This window comes from Branchiostoma lanceolatum, chromosome 1 (genome assembly GCF_035083965.1).
Source record: "Branchiostoma lanceolatum isolate klBraLanc5 chromosome 1, klBraLanc5.hap2, whole genome shotgun sequence".
In the NCBI taxonomy this organism is placed as follows: Eukaryota; Metazoa; Chordata; class Leptocardii; order Amphioxiformes; family Branchiostomatidae; genus Branchiostoma; species Branchiostoma lanceolatum.
This window is the reverse complement of record NC_089722.1, coordinates 15,120,901-15,139,177: the sequence shown is the minus strand read 5'-3', so window position 1 is coordinate 15,139,177 and position 18,277 is coordinate 15,120,901. Positions and strand designations below refer to the sequence as shown.

The 18,277-nt window shown below is 39.7% G+C and overlaps 1 protein-coding gene across 2 annotated transcripts in view; it reads right to left on the bottom strand.

Annotated features, from left to right (window-relative positions):
* Positions 1-16,655, bottom strand: part of LOC136436836 (kin of IRRE-like protein 3) — a 34,061-nt gene extending 17,406 nt beyond the window's left edge. The window contains exon 1 of one of the 2 annotated variants that reach the window (XM_066431198.1): positions 16,409-16,655. In XM_066431198.1, the coding sequence (XP_066287295.1) occupies positions 16,409-16,469 (61 nt within the window). In that variant the 5' untranslated portion in view covers positions 16,470-16,655. Of the gene's footprint in view, positions 1-3,579; positions 3,762-16,408 lie in introns of those variants that run through there. The other variant, XM_066431209.1, reaches the window with a different exon arrangement.
* Between the last annotated feature and the right edge of the window lie 1,622 nt (positions 16,656-18,277).

Sequence of the window (18,277 nt, the reverse complement as noted above, 5' to 3'; positions counted from 1 at the left end):
CGGCCTAATGTGATTTGTGGAAAAAACGGACGAGAATAGTGCTAGTGGGTGTTGTTAGATTCTAACAGTCAAACTGTACCATCCAAATGTAAAAAAAAAAAAACTTGCATGGGAGAGATGTAGGTACTGTAAACAAATGTATTTGCGCAACATGCATATACGTCGTCGTCGAGAACATTCTTCAGATGTGCGCTCGGGAAGCATTCACAATTCCCAGTATACAACACTGAATGTGACGAAGTCGACAATGTTTAGTAAAATCCCAATTGCCATGAAAAACAGAACAAAAGAGAGAACGCAGAATCTATGTATCACTAATATACTCTAAAATAGAACTATATGGTTAAACTTTTGATGAGTAGTGATTACTAAATTGCACGCACAGATGACTTTTCTCAAGTTTTCCACCTGGGCTCTTTCTGGGCCATTTCTCTTGAGTCCTGTTGTTTGATGCTTTCACTTGTTACCAGTGGCATTATATGCGGGGCGGTAGCGTATGCCACATGACAGACGTACTCTTTCTGCTTTGTGGAGGCTGAAGGATTCTGTAGATTAAAATCTCATTTCAAGCATTGCCTTCTCATCGCATCGTGATGAATAAAACGACTAGTGCTATTGATTCACAGCAGGTGGTTATATTTGCAATCATTTCATCTTCATACCCGTTCCAGTCGCCTTGTAATATAGATATGATTATCCAGAAATCTAAGTTTCTTCATCCGTGCGATCTGTTAAACCCGCTTTTACTTATCTTGAGCTGGCATCTGTGTTGAGAACCACCGGGACTAATCCCACGCCTTGAAAACTAAATACATTATATGTATGTTTGCACTAATCGAGATACATACACATTTGACGGATATTGTCACGTTATTTGTGTGGGGAGAGATGTCGTTTTTGCTTTTGGAATTGCAGACGTTGATCCTCAATGGTACAAACAATGGCAATTGCACAGCCTGACATCTCAAGAACAAGGCAGTTGTTTTCACTTAAAATGCATGGTTACACGGTGATTCCATCAAGTACACGAAACAAGAATGCTTTCGGGAGGTATGTGAATGTTCCAACATGCATGGACTTGGATGAAGTTTGACAAGAAGTCATTAAACATGTGGTATTCATCTGTCGCTGACTACAAAGACACAGATGACAAAAGAATGTGACTCCAATAGGAAAAATGAATTTCACCGCAAGGGTTTTTTCCCGGGACATACATCATGCCTGGGGCAAAGTGGTTTTCCTCACCTTTCACATCCCCCCAAGCAATATTAAGTCTGTACGGGGAGATTTAATCCGAACACTCTGACATACAAGGAGTTTCATGGCGTGTATACCTGCAATGTAATAATGTGACCCTTGGCGGAAAAAAGCTTTCAGTGGTCGTTTGCCACACATACGGCTTACCTGCGTCGCACATCCGGAGATTAAAAGCTTGATACCGTCGGTTTTTCCTCAGACCCCATAATTCATATCTAACGTAGGTCGCCATTCAGGCTACGAGGTGAGAATACTTTACCTCGGTATGAAATACGGTTGCATACTGTTCTATTCTGAGCATGTGGGGATCATCAATATCCACCGGATGTGTACCAGTGACGGCACCAACGTGCGAAGAGAAGGCAGTCTTCAAACGCTTCGGGTATATTGAAGTCGTCTGAAGGGTTAAGAAGAACGTCACCTGCAATCGTATTCAAAGTAACAGCAGGTGCCATATAAAGCAATAAATCAGACAAAGGATATGCTGTATCATCTGCCAAATCTTACCAAAATAGGCTTTTGACGAAGAATGACCTCCCTGCTGATAGGAGTTTGACACATTGGATGAGTTTTGATGCTGAGAAACGTGATTGAAGCCTCTGTTTGCAATGTTCAATCCTGTGCGCAACATCCGAACCAATTCCAGCAGAACATGCTCAGGGGAGCACGTCATTTGATTGCTTCGGCAGACATGGGTTCGCGAATCTTTCTGAGCCGGGAAGCTTGGAAGTAATGGAGTTTTTGCGGTTTACTGCTCTTGAATAAACTACATATCTGGACAATAAAAATGATGGCACAGATAACTGGTTCTGATAATGGCCTTTTCCCTTGATACAGCATCGGTGACATGCATCAAGTCGATAGGAACAGAGCTAGAGGACAATCCAAATGTGAAAACGTAGCTGATGACATCTCATATACCGCCGTGTATATATGCTTTTTTTTAGTAAAAACTATAAGCATTTTTATTCTATCTTACTGCTATTCACTCTTATATATCAAAAAAGGAGAAAGAAAGACGTATTTTTGGTATGTCTGATCCGTAGGGAAGACATGAGACGTGAATGGAAGCCATGTATATCTGCACTCAGATGAATAAAACACTGGCTTATTCAAGAACCTACCATCAGCCCTGTGTTTGTTTGATCACATTGTTGCTGAAGCCGGAAGTCTTTTGGGAGAAAACAGGAAGTTTCCTGGAATCCGGGTTGGACTTCTTGGCTCCAAACATTAATATTCGATTTCCTTCCATACACACTACAAAGGTCTCACGCTGTAGTCTCTTGGGATTCGGCAACAATTCTAACCAAACGAGCATGAGTAGAAAACGAAAGGGGTCATTACACGCGCCGTTAATTTTACGACATAGGCGGTGTCTTAGCATTCCCAGCACACACATATAGCGTCTCATTGGCAGGTAGCGTTCTGATAATCGTCTTTTTCCCATAATGGCAAGGGCTACATTGCAATTAGTGAAGAGAAAATAGCCTGAAAATTGAATAATCCAGAACCCGCAATTAGTAGAATGTGCATTCTGCGGCGTTAAGTACGTAATGCAATATGTATTACTTCTATTTGATGTAAACGCTTGAAAAGTCTTTGGGCAGGAATCCAGTGGGAAACAAATTGTGCCGTTGCCCCTTTTTACAACATGCCGTTGCCCCTTTTTACAACAAGCAAGAGTATTGGCCTTCTTTGCCAATCAGGTATATCACTAAGCTGAATACCCTACATGCATGTAAGAGTGCCAAGACGCTGTTGTCCCAATACAGATCACAAATGACCGCCCGCGTCTTGAGTATTGGGTGAGCCTAATTGTATTACACTGGCAGACAGGTATTCTATACCGGTGCATAGATGTATTGGACTCGTTGTTTGCCCGCTTCAACCTTCATGGAACTTGAAAATACGCCTAAAATGCTCAAACAACGATATTCGACAAATATGTCACTTTGTACACGGACCTACACTACACCTTGAAACGCCTGCACCGCGAAAGAAGCACGGTGACGATTTACATGTACTATGTGCTACATTTAATAAGTGCAAGTTTTTTTCTTATATTAGATACAAGTTCCTGGCATCATCTAACGCAAATGACTATCGGTCGAAATATTCATAGAGTAGTTCTGTATGGCCTAAGGGTACAATGCCTCAAGACCAGCAAACGGCCGGCAGCTGCTGACGAAATCAATCGAACCATAGGTTGTTCAAACAAGAGCACGATGCGTGCACATAATAAGCAATTATGACACAGAAACAATACCATCTTTAGTAGAAGGGAAGCGTCATCAGTACACAATGGTACCTACAACGCCTTACCTTTCAGCACCAAGGACAGAAAGGTCAGCAGCAGCATGTTCCCTCCGTAGTCAGCCATTATATGGAATGCTTGTAAACGAGTGTCTGTATCGAGGCGCGACCAACAGCAGGAATGGTGAGACACTGGGTGTGTTCGGCATATGAATGCTGGCGTCAACGCATGTTATTAAACATCGGCCTGAATTCGTGAGGCTCCAGTCCAAATCGATTACCGTAATTTTATCTGATCGAAACCACGCACAAATCACCGTCAAAGTTAATTAAATAACCTAAGTCGAAAAGAAATGAAAACTCACGCCATGAATCTCACACCGAGGGAAACGGAAAGTCAATAAGTCTTTGGGTAAAGCCAGAAAGAACAGACATGCATCATGTTGCAACGTCGCTTGATTGATTTGGATAACTCATGGTAATATCTTCCTTTTTGCCTTGCTGTTCTTTCGATTTCATGCAAGCGTGAGCTGGAAATAGAGCCAAGAGTTTGAAATGACGTGGCGTCGATCACTTGTGGATCGGAACCCACCCCTGTGGGCAGATGACCTGTCATTTCGCGCTCCCGTACGAGTGAACAACCAGGAAATTGTACTCCAGCCTGCGATTGCTGTAATAAGGCGATATGTATGTATGTGAGAATACCCACGGACGACTGACCTTTAAAGAATGCTGAGAAACCGTCGAGAGCATTTTGCAACGACACCTTTGCTTTATCTTGATATGCGTGTAAATAGACGGTCTCTAAAGTCGGTGTTCATTATCGTACTTTTGTGCCAGGATAATTGTTACAGCTTAAAATGCATGCAGGGTCAATGCAACCACCATGAGCAAATTACATTGAACAGCGAATGGGCTGGACTATGAATAATTGAATAAAAGAGTTAACCAAATACAAATGTAATAAATCAGCTGTTTTATAGCACACCGAAAACTGATAGGCTTGTCATAATAGTTGCCGATGATAAAACTAATAAACATTCTTATAGAGATATATGTTTAGTCGTTGCAAATACAGTGAATGAATAATTTCGCGGGGATTTAATTTCGCGTTAAGGAGAAAATGGAGTGTTCGCAGTGGTTTTGAGTTCGCGTTTAAAATAATAGTAGCGCTACAGTCACACAAAGGAACGGCTTTTCGTGGTGGATTTTAAAAGTTCGCGGTAAAGTGTTCACAGCGCAAACTACCGTAATTGCCTCATCTTGTGTTTCGTATCTGCTTCACAATCATCACCGAGGAAGCGCCACCTTGAGAAAGGTATGCCAACTGAATCGACATCACGATTGACAAACAACAAACGGAACATCAACGACGAGCAGTGTTAATTGCTAACAAGTAATGACATTCCTTGTAATTTGATTAAAAAATAGATTTATCATATTCATTACATTTTCTAGGAGAAAGGATTTTACGTGTCAGCTAATTTGTTTGTTTTATGGGTTACCAAGATAAACTGACATGCCGTTTAAATCGTGCGTTATTTCATGAGCAACCCTCATTCCTTACATGCCAGTGAATATTATATTAAGGGTTGAAATAATGATATCATTTCAAAGATCGTTGCTTGTTATCGAATTTGCCTAATGTCTTCTGACTAGAAGGTTGAACCTATTCTCAAGGCAATGTTATTGAGTTCGGCGCTGTTCGCCAGGGTAGATTAGCCCCATCTAGTTGTGTTGGTGGTAAGTGGTGTCAGCTGCAGGCGGCATAAAACAATAGTTAAACCGCGGGCATCTGCATTACAATGCGTTAAGAATGGTAAACAACCGGAAATTGCGGCAGGATAAATGCGGTTAAATGCAGGGGGTACCGGTGGGTATCACGAAATAGGCTGACATAACTAGCGATTGGCTTCTGGTGCTGGATAATGACAGTGGGACCATATTTGCCAGATTCCAAGTCCGGTGTGTGTGTCTATATGCACCATATATATACACACCAAACCCCATCTGAGGGTCGGGGACTGCAGTGGCATCTACCTAATTACTGATCATAATCATATCGGGCGGCTTGCCCGGACTAAGGTTGCTCTCTCCCTCCAGGCGTCACGGTCCGCCATTAGTTGGTCTAGTTCTTCAGACCTCACCCCTACATCCCCAGCAAGTTGATCTATGTACTAATTACTAGTAGATAGACATATTATCAAACACCATGGCCATAGCTGAGCCTGAGGGCAAACCGATAAAGCCCCTGTTAAACATAGCCGAACAAGGTTGGCGGTAGGTCGGGAGCAGTTTGAACAGTTTTCGATCAAACTTGACTCCCAAACACACCCTGACCACAACGGACTAATTCCAACCACCAGCAAACCCATTCCAGACCTCTCGTTCACAGCCGAATATTTCAGAATTTTAAAACTTTCGGCTTACGCAGCCGAACACCAGCCGACCGCGCCGAACACCATTGGACCACAGAGGACAGCTCCTGGACCACTCCCAACCATGGTTGGAGGAAGGTCGGGAAGCCATGTTTGGCTATGTGTAACCGGGGCTTATAACGGTGGCAAATCGGTACGATAAACCTAGATATTCTAGTACTTCACATTTCTCTATCCCTCCGCCGACTTTACCGAGCCTTGGTAATAGCAAGCGGGGTAATAGGAATACCAGTAGTACTGCGTCATAAACAGGTAATGGTTCTCCACAAATGAGTTTTATGACCTAGCCATACTATCAAATTCGAAATTGACCCGTTTACATTCAAATCATCTGTCAAAAAACAACTTTTAGTAGTTCCTGCAGTATTACCCAGGCATGCCCCAAATTCCTAACTCGATACAGAGCAATTTGTACCTTCCCAGTGATCATCAGATGCGTGTAACAATGTATTTTGTCAGTATATATATAGATAACTGCATTGCAACAACCCCCTATTGCCTTCGTGGGAGCTTTTATTATTGACAATGCACAGACCTATTGCCCCATAAAAGCACAAAAATGCAATTGAATTTTATGGAATGCCTTTGTGAATATCATTGTTAGCTGCTGTGTCCCAGGGGAGCTCATAATTTTGTATTTATTGAATGACACGATACATTAAGGCAGTTTGTGGTCAAAAGAATCCTTGGCGGAGACATCGTGTCGCTTGCAGGAAGTAGAGCACGGAATGCTAAAAGAGCATTGCTTAAACATTTGGTAAACCGGGGACAAGGTATCGAAACATAAGTAATAGAATTTTGCAGATATGCAGCCTTTGAAAGCAAAGTCTGGCCATTCCAACACATGTTAAAACCCTTACACCCCCCATTGGCTGTACACGCGGTTATTCACCTAGTTTTGTATTACCTACTCGACGTCGATGAAAAAGGCCTGTTGTATATCATAAAAAAGAGTACCAACTGAAAAAGAACGTCGATGATTGATTGCTTGAACAGTGATTCTAGGCGATTCCGGAATGATACAGAAATGTCAAAAATTAAAATCAGTCTAAGAATTTATACAGACACAGAAGATATTGTCAAGAATAATGTTTACAGTTTATCGTAATAAAAGCATATGTGGAAGTAATGTTCTTATTCAGCTACAGAGCCAAGCAGATAAATGTTATCAGTGCATTGTATTAATTGGTAAATAGCACCCATATCTCAGCACGGAGAGACAAGATTGACAAAACCAACAGCAGACTTACATAGATGACTAATTATGATATGAAAGTTATTTTCAATATCTTGGTGCAGCAACGAAATGAGGTACAAAAATTAGATTAGCGCCCATTACAGCATATTTATGTATTCATTGAAGTTATCATTGGAATTAACGATATCTGTATGCGATTTTCAGCTATGGATTTGATTATCAATTTCTCTACTTATCCAACACAGGTCTGGCACATACACTGATACAGCTAAATTTGTAGTCGTTGCACGTATTCGTTGGGAACTGAGTCCCGCTCAGCGATTAACTCGTCTGCTGATGTGAGGTATCGTCATTACAGTAATTTGTTCCGCGGCGGCAGTTATGGGTGTCCAGGACTTGGTAATCAGAGAACCGAAGAATGACTTTACCCAAAGATAGGGACGGTTCGTAACAGTTAGGTATCATCAACTCACTGTTAGGTATACTAGAGCAAGTTTCTTATTGTTTGCATCAAATGTTGTAAATCTTCTTAGTGTTCCCGTTATCGAGAAAGTATGACGATTAAGATAAAAAGGGATAAGTAGTAATTGAGCCTCCTTCCCTCAAGGAATCTTTGTTATTGGTATGGTATAATCTGACACTGATGATATATAGCGGAAGATTAGAATTTATTAGCTTTTGACGAAGAGTATTAAACTTACAGCTTATCATCAGTTCGTCGCGGTCACAGTCAATCAATTGTAACTTTCTGCGTTTCAGATAAATGGTATCACGACGTTTTCCTTGCAACTAGCTGCTCATGCATGATCATCCACCATTGGGAATAATAATATAATATACATAAAAAAGTCATATCTCAACTAACTTTTCCACTTACCTTAGGGATGTACATATAAATCCAGGTGTTGCAGTTGGGTCTGTCGAATGTATTTTTTGGTATTAGAATATCGACTCTAAGCCAATATTTATGAATACATATATGATGTGCGTATTATATTACTATCATGGTCAATGCCCTGGTGGACCTTAAAGCCAATTTGCGGCACTGCGTAATCTCAACATCAATCCAACTTTTATTATCGGAGAGAAAATCTCCAGGCACGAGTATTGGGCACTACAAGAAAACTTAATAAGAAGTAGTGCCCAAACTTAAGATGTTAAAGGCAACCAAAGCAATTTAAGCGCCCAGAAAATGGAACGAAAAAATGCTGAAATCTTTTGGCAGTGACATTTACTAACACTGTTTAGCACATTTGCGTATTAATTTCATACTTTGACTATTTCAAAACCGGGCAAAAACGTACCGTAAAATGATCCCCTTAGTTTCACGAGCCTACAAATTTTTGCATCATGGACGTCGTTATACATTGTGATAGTGTTGTTAAACTAATCATGTATAGAAAGGACTAAATGAATTGACTATCAAAATCCGATTTTCGGGCCCTAATATTGCTTGAGTTTCCTTTAACGTAAAGCTAGTCATTTGCATTGATTTGGTCGAGGTGGTATATAAACTATTGGAGCTTGCAAATTTGAAGACGATAGCAGAGAACTGATTAACTGTTGGTGATGTGGTTTAGAGCGTGGATTGGTTTTGGGAGAAATGAGATAAAATGTCGATCAATATCTAATTACTTTTGGTAGTGCTTGAAAGAAAGGCTAGTCACGGTGAACATTTATTCAATGAACATGAACCAATATGATTCCAGCATACTGGCTTCTTGGAATTGAAGGTTAGACGGTTTCTCAGAAAACTTGTCCAGTGGCGTATATTCAATTTAAAAAAAGTATGTTAACCTTATTCCATGATGCCTTTCCAAACGTGTTATCTTGTATTAATTTCATGAGATATAATTTTTCATTATCTAGCTAAAATACTAATTAAACAAAAAATTCGACAAGAGCCTGTTGTTGCCATCATTAAAGATGAAGAGCGGCTGACACATAAAAACATATAATACAAATCATAATAATAAAACAAACAAACAAACAAACAAACAATCAATGTGTCACATTACAATCTTGCCTCGAAATTTTACTGTCAATTTCATCACCTCTATGACAGTAAATATAGATATTAACAATAAAAATAACCCTAGGGAGAGTTCAGGAGGGCTCTGTTAATGACAATTTCCTCTTTGAATAAAAGGTTTAACAGATTCAACAATCAATCGTACCTTTATGTAGAGTACAGGTGTATTGGGCATCATATCTACAATTCTTTACATAGTGACAATTGTGTTCATTGGATTTTAAATTTGCTTCAATTACAAACGCCGAGGAAACATTTTGTTCAACTTCCGCGATAATGCTTAACTCTAAAGTGTTAGAACTCATGTACGTTCTAAGTCTAAAATACCGTGCTAAAGCCCCTATCCCACTGGTTGCGACCTGATGGCGACTTAAGCCGGTATCTTACTGGGCGGAAACTTGTCGGAGACTTAAAGTGGCGACGACTTGGCAACTTTCCGACAAGTTTTCCCTAGCACTCAAAATGACCAAAACGCATCAAAAAGATTTGCAGTGATAAAACGATGTTCACTTATGATTAACATATGAAATATGTCGGCGACGAATTGGCGTTCATTCGAAACCGCGTGGAAACAACTTGGCAACTGTGAGAGACAAGTTAGCGAATGTCATTTGCAACTAGTCTCCAACAATTTTTTGCCCAGTGAGATAGGGGCTTTAAACATGTATCAAACGTGTACTTTTATCTTTCAACCACACGATATCACGCCATCCCACGTGAAAGCACAATGCAATATTGCGACTTAAATGAGGTTAAAAGATCGGATTACTGTGAATGGCATCACCAAGGACGTCGTAGCTTGAAGCTGAAACTAATGACACCTTTAGAAGTTTGGAGATATTACTATAGTCAAAGTGAAATCACACTTATTATATTGAAATTATCAGTATGCTTCAAATAACAATACTAATTTTTATTTCATGTACCTACTTGTCAAAGCTAGTTAGTTTGTTTACAATGTTGTATTGCTTCTGTAATGTTAGTTTCAAGTATTGTTTTGACTGATTATGATGTTGGAATTTTAACTTGATATTGACCTTGGTTGTAAAAATGTTGGTGGTGAATAAAGTTGTGAAAAATAAATGCTTCAAATAACGTACAAAGATCGACATCGGCAGTATGTACCCCGATAAAAATAGCACGCCTTTGATATTGTAAGAATATTTTCTTCTCATGATGAGCAGACATTCCCTGTGAGCATGCACTCATCTGCCTAAGATTTATTGCTTTGGATTTGGGCCAAGGTTTGTCAATACCCCTGGACGAGACAGTTTAGTGTGAGGAATACGCTTCCTGGGACTAAACGACAATTGACCTTTATCCTTACATCATGATGTATAGAGATAATAGAAGGTCACACTCAACGTTGTCCGCAGAGAGTCTCATGTCGAGTCCAGGGAATGATTTGACAAATTATATAATTCTTCTGGGGACATTTCGGGTCAGGAATTGATTATCTGGTCTCTGTTGTGTTTTGGACTGTAGAATGTTTATTCATGGGTTTGTTATGAATGTACGAAGCAAGAACTTAGCAGGGTTATAGATCCATATATATATATATATATTGCAGGAATAGTTATTGATGTTCTTATCTATTAAAGATTCAGCCACAATTCTTGTAATGCAAAGAATTTAATCAAGGTTGGAAAATATGACTCACAGCAAGCCGTTTTTATCTATAAGTTGAGCTTAACACATGTCTCAAACTGTTTGAATTAAAAGAGATAACATGATAAGCAACGCAATTCTGGTGTCACCTTGTATAAACTTTGTTATTAAGCTAAACAACAGTTCTTTTGATCCCCATCAGTCAACATATTCTGCTGAATATGTAAAATGGAAAATATGTCTATCGTGGGTGGATTTTCAAATATGCTCACGTTTCTCTAGAGATCTTACACCCACGACACTCAACACCAGATTGCGATTTCTGTAGATTAAAAACGAGATCACCTTCTCAATGTTGACCTCTGGTCAACCCAGTACAAGCCTTTACTGTGATTACAGTCTGACATTAGCCGTCGGGGTTGCTTAAAGTCTTCGTGGTGCAAACTAATCTTGCGTGTCGTATTCAAGTCGAAACGTAAGAACCGCCTATCACTGCAACAATCTTTGAACGCACTGAGCAGCATGCCCAATTGATGCCACTGCGGAAGAGCCCGTATCATGTACTTCTTTATTGCTATTCATGGCATCGCGTATTGGGTTTGGTCTCGTGTTCCAATGAATATTGGCTTACAATGGTCCTGTCTACAAGATGCACGATTTCAGACCCCAAAGTTTTCCATTTGACCACGCCACATCTCTATAAAAGAAAATTAGAGGTTAGATTGATATCTATGCATGCCCTGTTACATGCTTATCAATACCAAGAGTTGAGAACTCTGAGAATTGTACTAGAATTTGAAAAAAGAAAGTTATAATACCATAGTAGTTTTGACCTTCATTATTATTTCCAGGTTTTAGGTCAGATGATTTTGTTGCCTTAAACTAAGTATGAATGATCTCATAATATCAGCCTTTACGGTGCTATATCAAAAATAGCAGAGCTGTTGTTGTTTTCATACCTTCCAGCACCTGCTGGTAGAAGCAAAAAGTACATAGTTTTGATAGAACTATACTACAAACATTTATGTTTGGCCTTTTATCTGATTACTTAACTTTCTCATTTCAAATTGTCAAATATGCACACGTAACTGATTTCTCATGTACAAAAAACGCAAAATAGGTGTCTACACGAAAACCAGCACCTTGTAAATAATAGTCCTTGAATATTGGGACCTCAAATTAGAATTATTGATTTGACCTTGGCGCCATGTATAATCTCCGGGGTACTTGACCAGTAAGGTTGCCAGTAGAAGGTGCTATCCAGATACAACCTTGTACATAAATTTGTCAATCCTTTATTGATATGTCAGCAATTTTGAAAATATCTATCTCTTTATTTTTCTATCTTTTACTATATGTTTAATGCGAGATAGTATATTGTGTTGACGAATGAATTTAAAAAATACACGTATATTGCCCTCTACCACAGCCAGGTCATCATCATCATCATTATCTTATATCCTGATTATTCCGGTGAGATATACTAGATATACATTTTGATGTCCTTCATGGTGGACATCAATGCAGATCAGTGTCTCTTTCGATAATTGTCAATAAACACCCAAATATCATTACACAATTCAGCATGTTTTTAAATATGGCCGATGCTTAAGAATTAGAGCAATTTTGTATCGTTCACATAATGTCTTGGGTAACATAAATTTTTCTCTTGGATACGCCACAATGAAGACATACATGTATATTTTCGTTCACAAACAGATTGAATTGTAAATAGATTGTTTCTCTATAGAATACGGTACACTGATAGCATACATCAACACAAGCTACTGCCTTCTGCATGGCAGACCGATGTCGTTACTGCTTTGCCCTGAGCCCAGGGGTTACACGGGCTCAAAATCCCACCTCTGACGTCTCGTAATCATGCTTTAGAGATACAAAGAGGTCAAATCTATTGATTTACGACCGTGGGTTCACTGGGAGAGCCTGCTTCCTGCGTGTTTCCCACCGTTGAGCATCAGGTAACTACAGGAAACACTCATCATCCCTAACAAAGAGCTTTGTCAGAGTCTTTCGGGCCCGTCTCGTAATGGCATAAGTAAATACGATAAATAAGGTTGTATATCTTAATATTATTCTCGTTTCTTTCCATATGTTTTAAATCCCTTCCCTCTCGTTAAAAGACGCGCGTATTTAGGGCGTTATGTAGGGGATTATTTTTTCCGATGGAGTACATCTCTTTGGGGAGCCTTGTCACACATAGGGCGCGGAACAATCACTTACTTCATTAGAAGCTATCAGGCATAGACATTAAAGCTCATTTGACTTTCGACCCAGTAGAAGAACAATGAAACAAGTTTACTGGCAGAAAGGATGACACTAGATATCAATTTTGTACATCATAACTTAAAACAGTTTAATTTGATTTATTTAAGACTACGCATGCATTTTGTTGAAAAAAAAAGGCTAGAAAGGTAAAAATCGAAGCATCAGTTGCTACGAAGTCCGTTCCTTCAGCTTTGAAATCATTTTCATATACAGTCGAAGCCAGTTGATACATATTGCTATCACGCAATGGCCACCTTGAACATACGGGTAGCGGGTCAGAGAGGAAATAGAGCGAATACTACACACATCACATTTGTGGTGGAGTGCAATTTGTTAACCCCATATCTGGCCTGGCATTATTTCCGTAAAACGTTGCTCTACGCTATGCTCGACTCCTCTTAGCGTCACATTAAGGTCATAGATAATGGGACGTACCGTAACCTCTTCACATCACGGCTACTTAAAAGTACCCTCTTAAGAACCGCAGAAAAGCCGAAGCGAAGACGTTTGAAAAAGATCAAAGCTGCTCCCGTGCTTTGAAAGGTACGTGATACATGTTCGTGCGAGGGTTTCTCTGCCATTATGTCGAGAAGCTTTTTCAGCAATTGCCACTCAACAGAAACCACCACTCGCATTGTCGACTTCAATTCACATATCAAAGTGACGCCGTTAGTCAATTGCACCACCTCCCCCATACCCTTCCGGAATAAGGATTGACACTTGGCCACTGTGATACCCAGATAGCCTACATTAAGCGCTAACAGATCCATTTAATACGAAAGGTTTAGCAAAAGCCGATGGGTAATATAAGCCCTCTCAACGCATAAAACTCAGGAAGCAATTCGTCCGCGGTCCATAGAGAAATCATTCCTGGGGAATCACCAGGCATGTGCCTCACCTGTTTTACATTATCGAAGATTAAAAAGCATGATACAATCTTGGGTAATAGCCTTTTCTCTGACCCTTTGATCCCGGATAGGTGCCAAGTACAACCATGTGCAGGGTGTTGGAATGAGATGTCACCTTCAGGAATGATTCAGCATTAAGTGGGCTCCTTGTGCAATCTATAGTTGGAAAGCTTCAAGTGATCTGTACATAACAGGAAGATGGTAGTGTGCACTGTTGCATGTTCCTCGGATTAAGTACATCAAGAAGTTGTGGAACTGAAATGTGGTACTAGTATTCTGTTCCATCGATGTGGATTTTAACAACATAATTCGTAAAATAAAGTTGTCTATTACTCGTATATTTTTTTGGGTTTTTTAGATACGTATAAGATGATTTGCATGTCAACTAGACTGCCAGGCTCAAAATTGTTTGTACATTGGTTTTATTTCAGTTTGGTGAACTGCGACAAACCAATAAACAAATATTAAACCTTGAATGAATCTTACATCTTGAGCTTTGTCAGTATGTTGTTTTACTGGTATTTTGTCGACACCTATATAAAAGGCACATAAAAACCACATTTCTCGTTGCAATGCAGCTGACACAATCTATTTAATCGACCGGCCAACGCAGGGGCCTTGTTTATTAGATTGACAGCAGACACCTCTGCAGGCAACAGACCACGTCGACGTACCTCCCACAGAGTCTAATATTGAAGGATTTATATGAAACATCGTACATGATATCACAATTGTATGGGGATTAGCTTGTTAACCAGAGTACAGAATGACAGACATATACGGATTATCAGTTTAGGACACGTTTGTGTCATGTCAACTTTAAAGCATGATAAAACGTGTTATTTGGGAAAGCTCCTTCTGGACAAACGTTTTCTTCACTTGTGACCTCGTAAGTTTATGAAAAGAGGCAGCAAATGGTTTGAAATTCCCCCAACTTTACTTACATGTAGGAGCTAACAACAAGTGCAATTTTTAACATCTATGAAGTATGTATTACTTGTTGTCCAAAACAATGAAATAAAAAGTATTTCTTTATTAACGAACCAACGATTAAGTAGCTATATTTGTAGCACTTTGTAGCAAGCTGTGTGGGTGGTTAATTAGGACTGGCAAGGGACCCCTGATATATCATTTATAATGATATCAACAATCTCTATTAATGGCCTTATTGAATTTTTCATGCAATTAGAAACTACTCCATGGAGCCCCACACAGCTACAGCTATAGCAAATATAAAAAAAACAGTAATGCTCAACATGTTCAAATCACAAGCTTCCGGTCTAAGAGTTAAGGCTGAATAAGGAATAAGTTTGAACAGAAAAAAAAATGAGACGTCCAATTGCACTTAGCACGGCGAGCAATCAGTGGCGTTCGGCGGCAACTTTTGTTTCTAAATATGCCATCATGGCACGAAATGGGGAGGCAGGAGATACCAACAGTCTCTAATGGTGAATTATAATTCAATTAAAACTACATCAAGGAGCCCTACACAGCTTTCAAAAATATCAGAAGACCCATAATGTTCAACATGTTGCGTTTGAATCCCTTGTTTCTGTTCTAAGAGTCAAGGCTGCAAGGTTTTTGATATAGCAGCGGGAGCTATCTGACAGGAAAAGAAATGAGACGTCCAATTGCACTTAGCATGGCGAGTAATCAGTGGCGTTCGGCGGCAACTTTTCTTTCTAAGTATGCCATCATGGCACGAAATGGGGAGACAGGAGATTATGGCTAATGGAGACAAACTGTTTTATATGGACAACGATCGATGAAGGCCTACTTTGCGACACCCCTTCTTCAACGTTACCGCTGCTTTGATTGATCATCTGGGAAATGATTTTGCACCATTTGTCTAGGTATTAGCACGCCTACCGGGACGGTCTTATGGCCAGGACTTATATTTGTTTGATCTTCTGGGACACTATTATGAGGGATTTATGTTTCCACAAATCCGCATGGGCACTTGACATTCATTCTGAATCTATTCGACGTTTGTATGACATGAAAAGGCTGCGGAGAAGTTTTTACAGGAAATGCAAGGTTTAACTCTTGGATTCTCTACAGCCTCTACCAATACAACATACGTTAACATTGGACATAGCAAACAGAGCAATGCATATCACACTTAAGTATTAAGTATTAGCGTGCACGCACAGTCGTACGTGAACGATTTGCAATGCCGCCTTCTGTTTCACTGTACTTTGAAGTTAATGCATCTTCGTAGAGTGATGCTAAATAAACCATCGATCCGATATCCCAAGATTTACGGACACAGGCTAGAAAATACGTAAAAGACCTGCTGCTAAGGGGATATTTAGCCATCCCTTGACCTTTCATAGAACGTGCAACGTTACGCATGCTGGCATTATTGGCTAGTTGATAGGAGCAGTGTCTGTCTATACGTGTTATAGTCGTAGTAACAAACCCCTACCTTTCAGCACCAAGGACAGGTAAATCACCAGAAACAGCGCGTCTCCGCTATAGTCAGCCATTTTATGACGGGACGAGGATCTGTAGCCAAGCGCGTCCAATCGCTAGAATGCTGGGACGACTGCATGTGTTCGGCATATGATGGTTTGCGTTTTTAAGCAGGTTATAAAACCTCGGCAATGTTCGTGAAAACACAACAACATGTTCTGTTGGCTTGCGTTTTTAAGCAGGTTATAAAACATCGGCAATGTTCGTGATAACACAATAACATGTTCTGATTGGACCCTGCGGTCCGTACGTGAAAAGGCTGTCGGCGTAATTCAGTCCATTACGTCAATATTAAATATTTGGATATTCTATCGTTATCATTCACTACATCTATCTACCAACTTGAAGGTTTCAATATATCAAGGAGGTCTCTTTTAAATGTCATTGATTGAATAAATCGACAGCATTTTATGATATAGCAGCAGGAACTATGTAACAGTATATGGATCACATAAAACAACAGTCATAACAATGGAATAAGACGTTGTGAGAAACTACATGCTCTATTCGACAATAAAATCACAATTAGCTGGCAAAACTCCAAAAGGAGTCAAGGTATCAGAGACAACAAAATCAGTCCTCTTGATTTAACTCAGTTATCACCTTGGGATGTCGTCCTGGCTCGGGAATGATTTTGTGTCAATCACCTGTAGATCCGCCCACCGCCGGATTACGGTCTGTCATTTTCCGCTCCCTCGAGAACAGGTCATCGGGAAATTCCACTTTAGACTGCAATTTGTGTAATGCCGTGATAGATTAATCCCAAGATCACCCCTGAAATAGCGACGCCGTAGGACGAGTATTGAGATTTTTTTACACAAATCGAAGCTACTGTTATCTTTGAAGTTTGAAGTCTTTTTACTTGATTTATGTACTTCGAAGTACTTTCTTGTTAAAGAAATAAGTTTTGAAGTTTGGTTCAGTGCTACCACATCCATCTGTCAATGTCTTATAAGTTCTTAAGAAATAGGGAGAATCAATATCATTTCTTTGAGTCAGTGAACTGTGTAGTCAAAGCCTGGCAAAGCGTTCAGAAGTTCTATTGTGCAACGTTAGAATAATTGTCATTGGATATTCATACGAATAACTCATTGTGACAAAGGAATCTTCATAATGTAAGTTTATGGCTGCAATGACTAAAGCAGAAAAATTGAGTGTAACGTTTTGTACGTAGGTACGATATTTCTCTTTACTCAAACTGTATGCTTAAGCAAAATGTGTAAGTATTGCCATGGATACAATCCTGTCTGTTTTCATGTACATCCAGTGGGTGATTATATATAAGACCCCGATAAATAACTGTGGGATGATTATAAAGTTCTAAAGCAGATGTGTCTAGTACGTATCTTGCTCTTGACATTGAAGGGCCAATTAGTGAACATGAATAAATTGGAGACGGGTCGATCAAATACAACCGTTACCCTTACTTAATTAACGGTTGGCAATTGTGACTATCAGTAGATGTTTGTCATCCAGTGGGATCGTGTGGCGTAACGGTAGGATTTTCGGCCCGGAACCCAGCGGTCCAAATCCCTTGGCGCCACCGTTGTGGTAACCTTGGGAAAAGGCACTTTACACGGCATTCTTCACTCTACACAAGTGTAAAAACGGGCATATTATGTGTGAGACAGCCAGTCAGGACACCAGCAATAGCTGATTGCACTGTTAAAGTAAACTGAAATAAAATGAGCTAAAATAAAATAAAATAAAATGAGCTAAAATAAAATAAAACGAAATGAAATAAAATATTTGTGTGTCATGACACCAGAAATAGCTGCTTGCACTGTTTGCAATAATTGTAATGAAATAAAATGAAATGAAA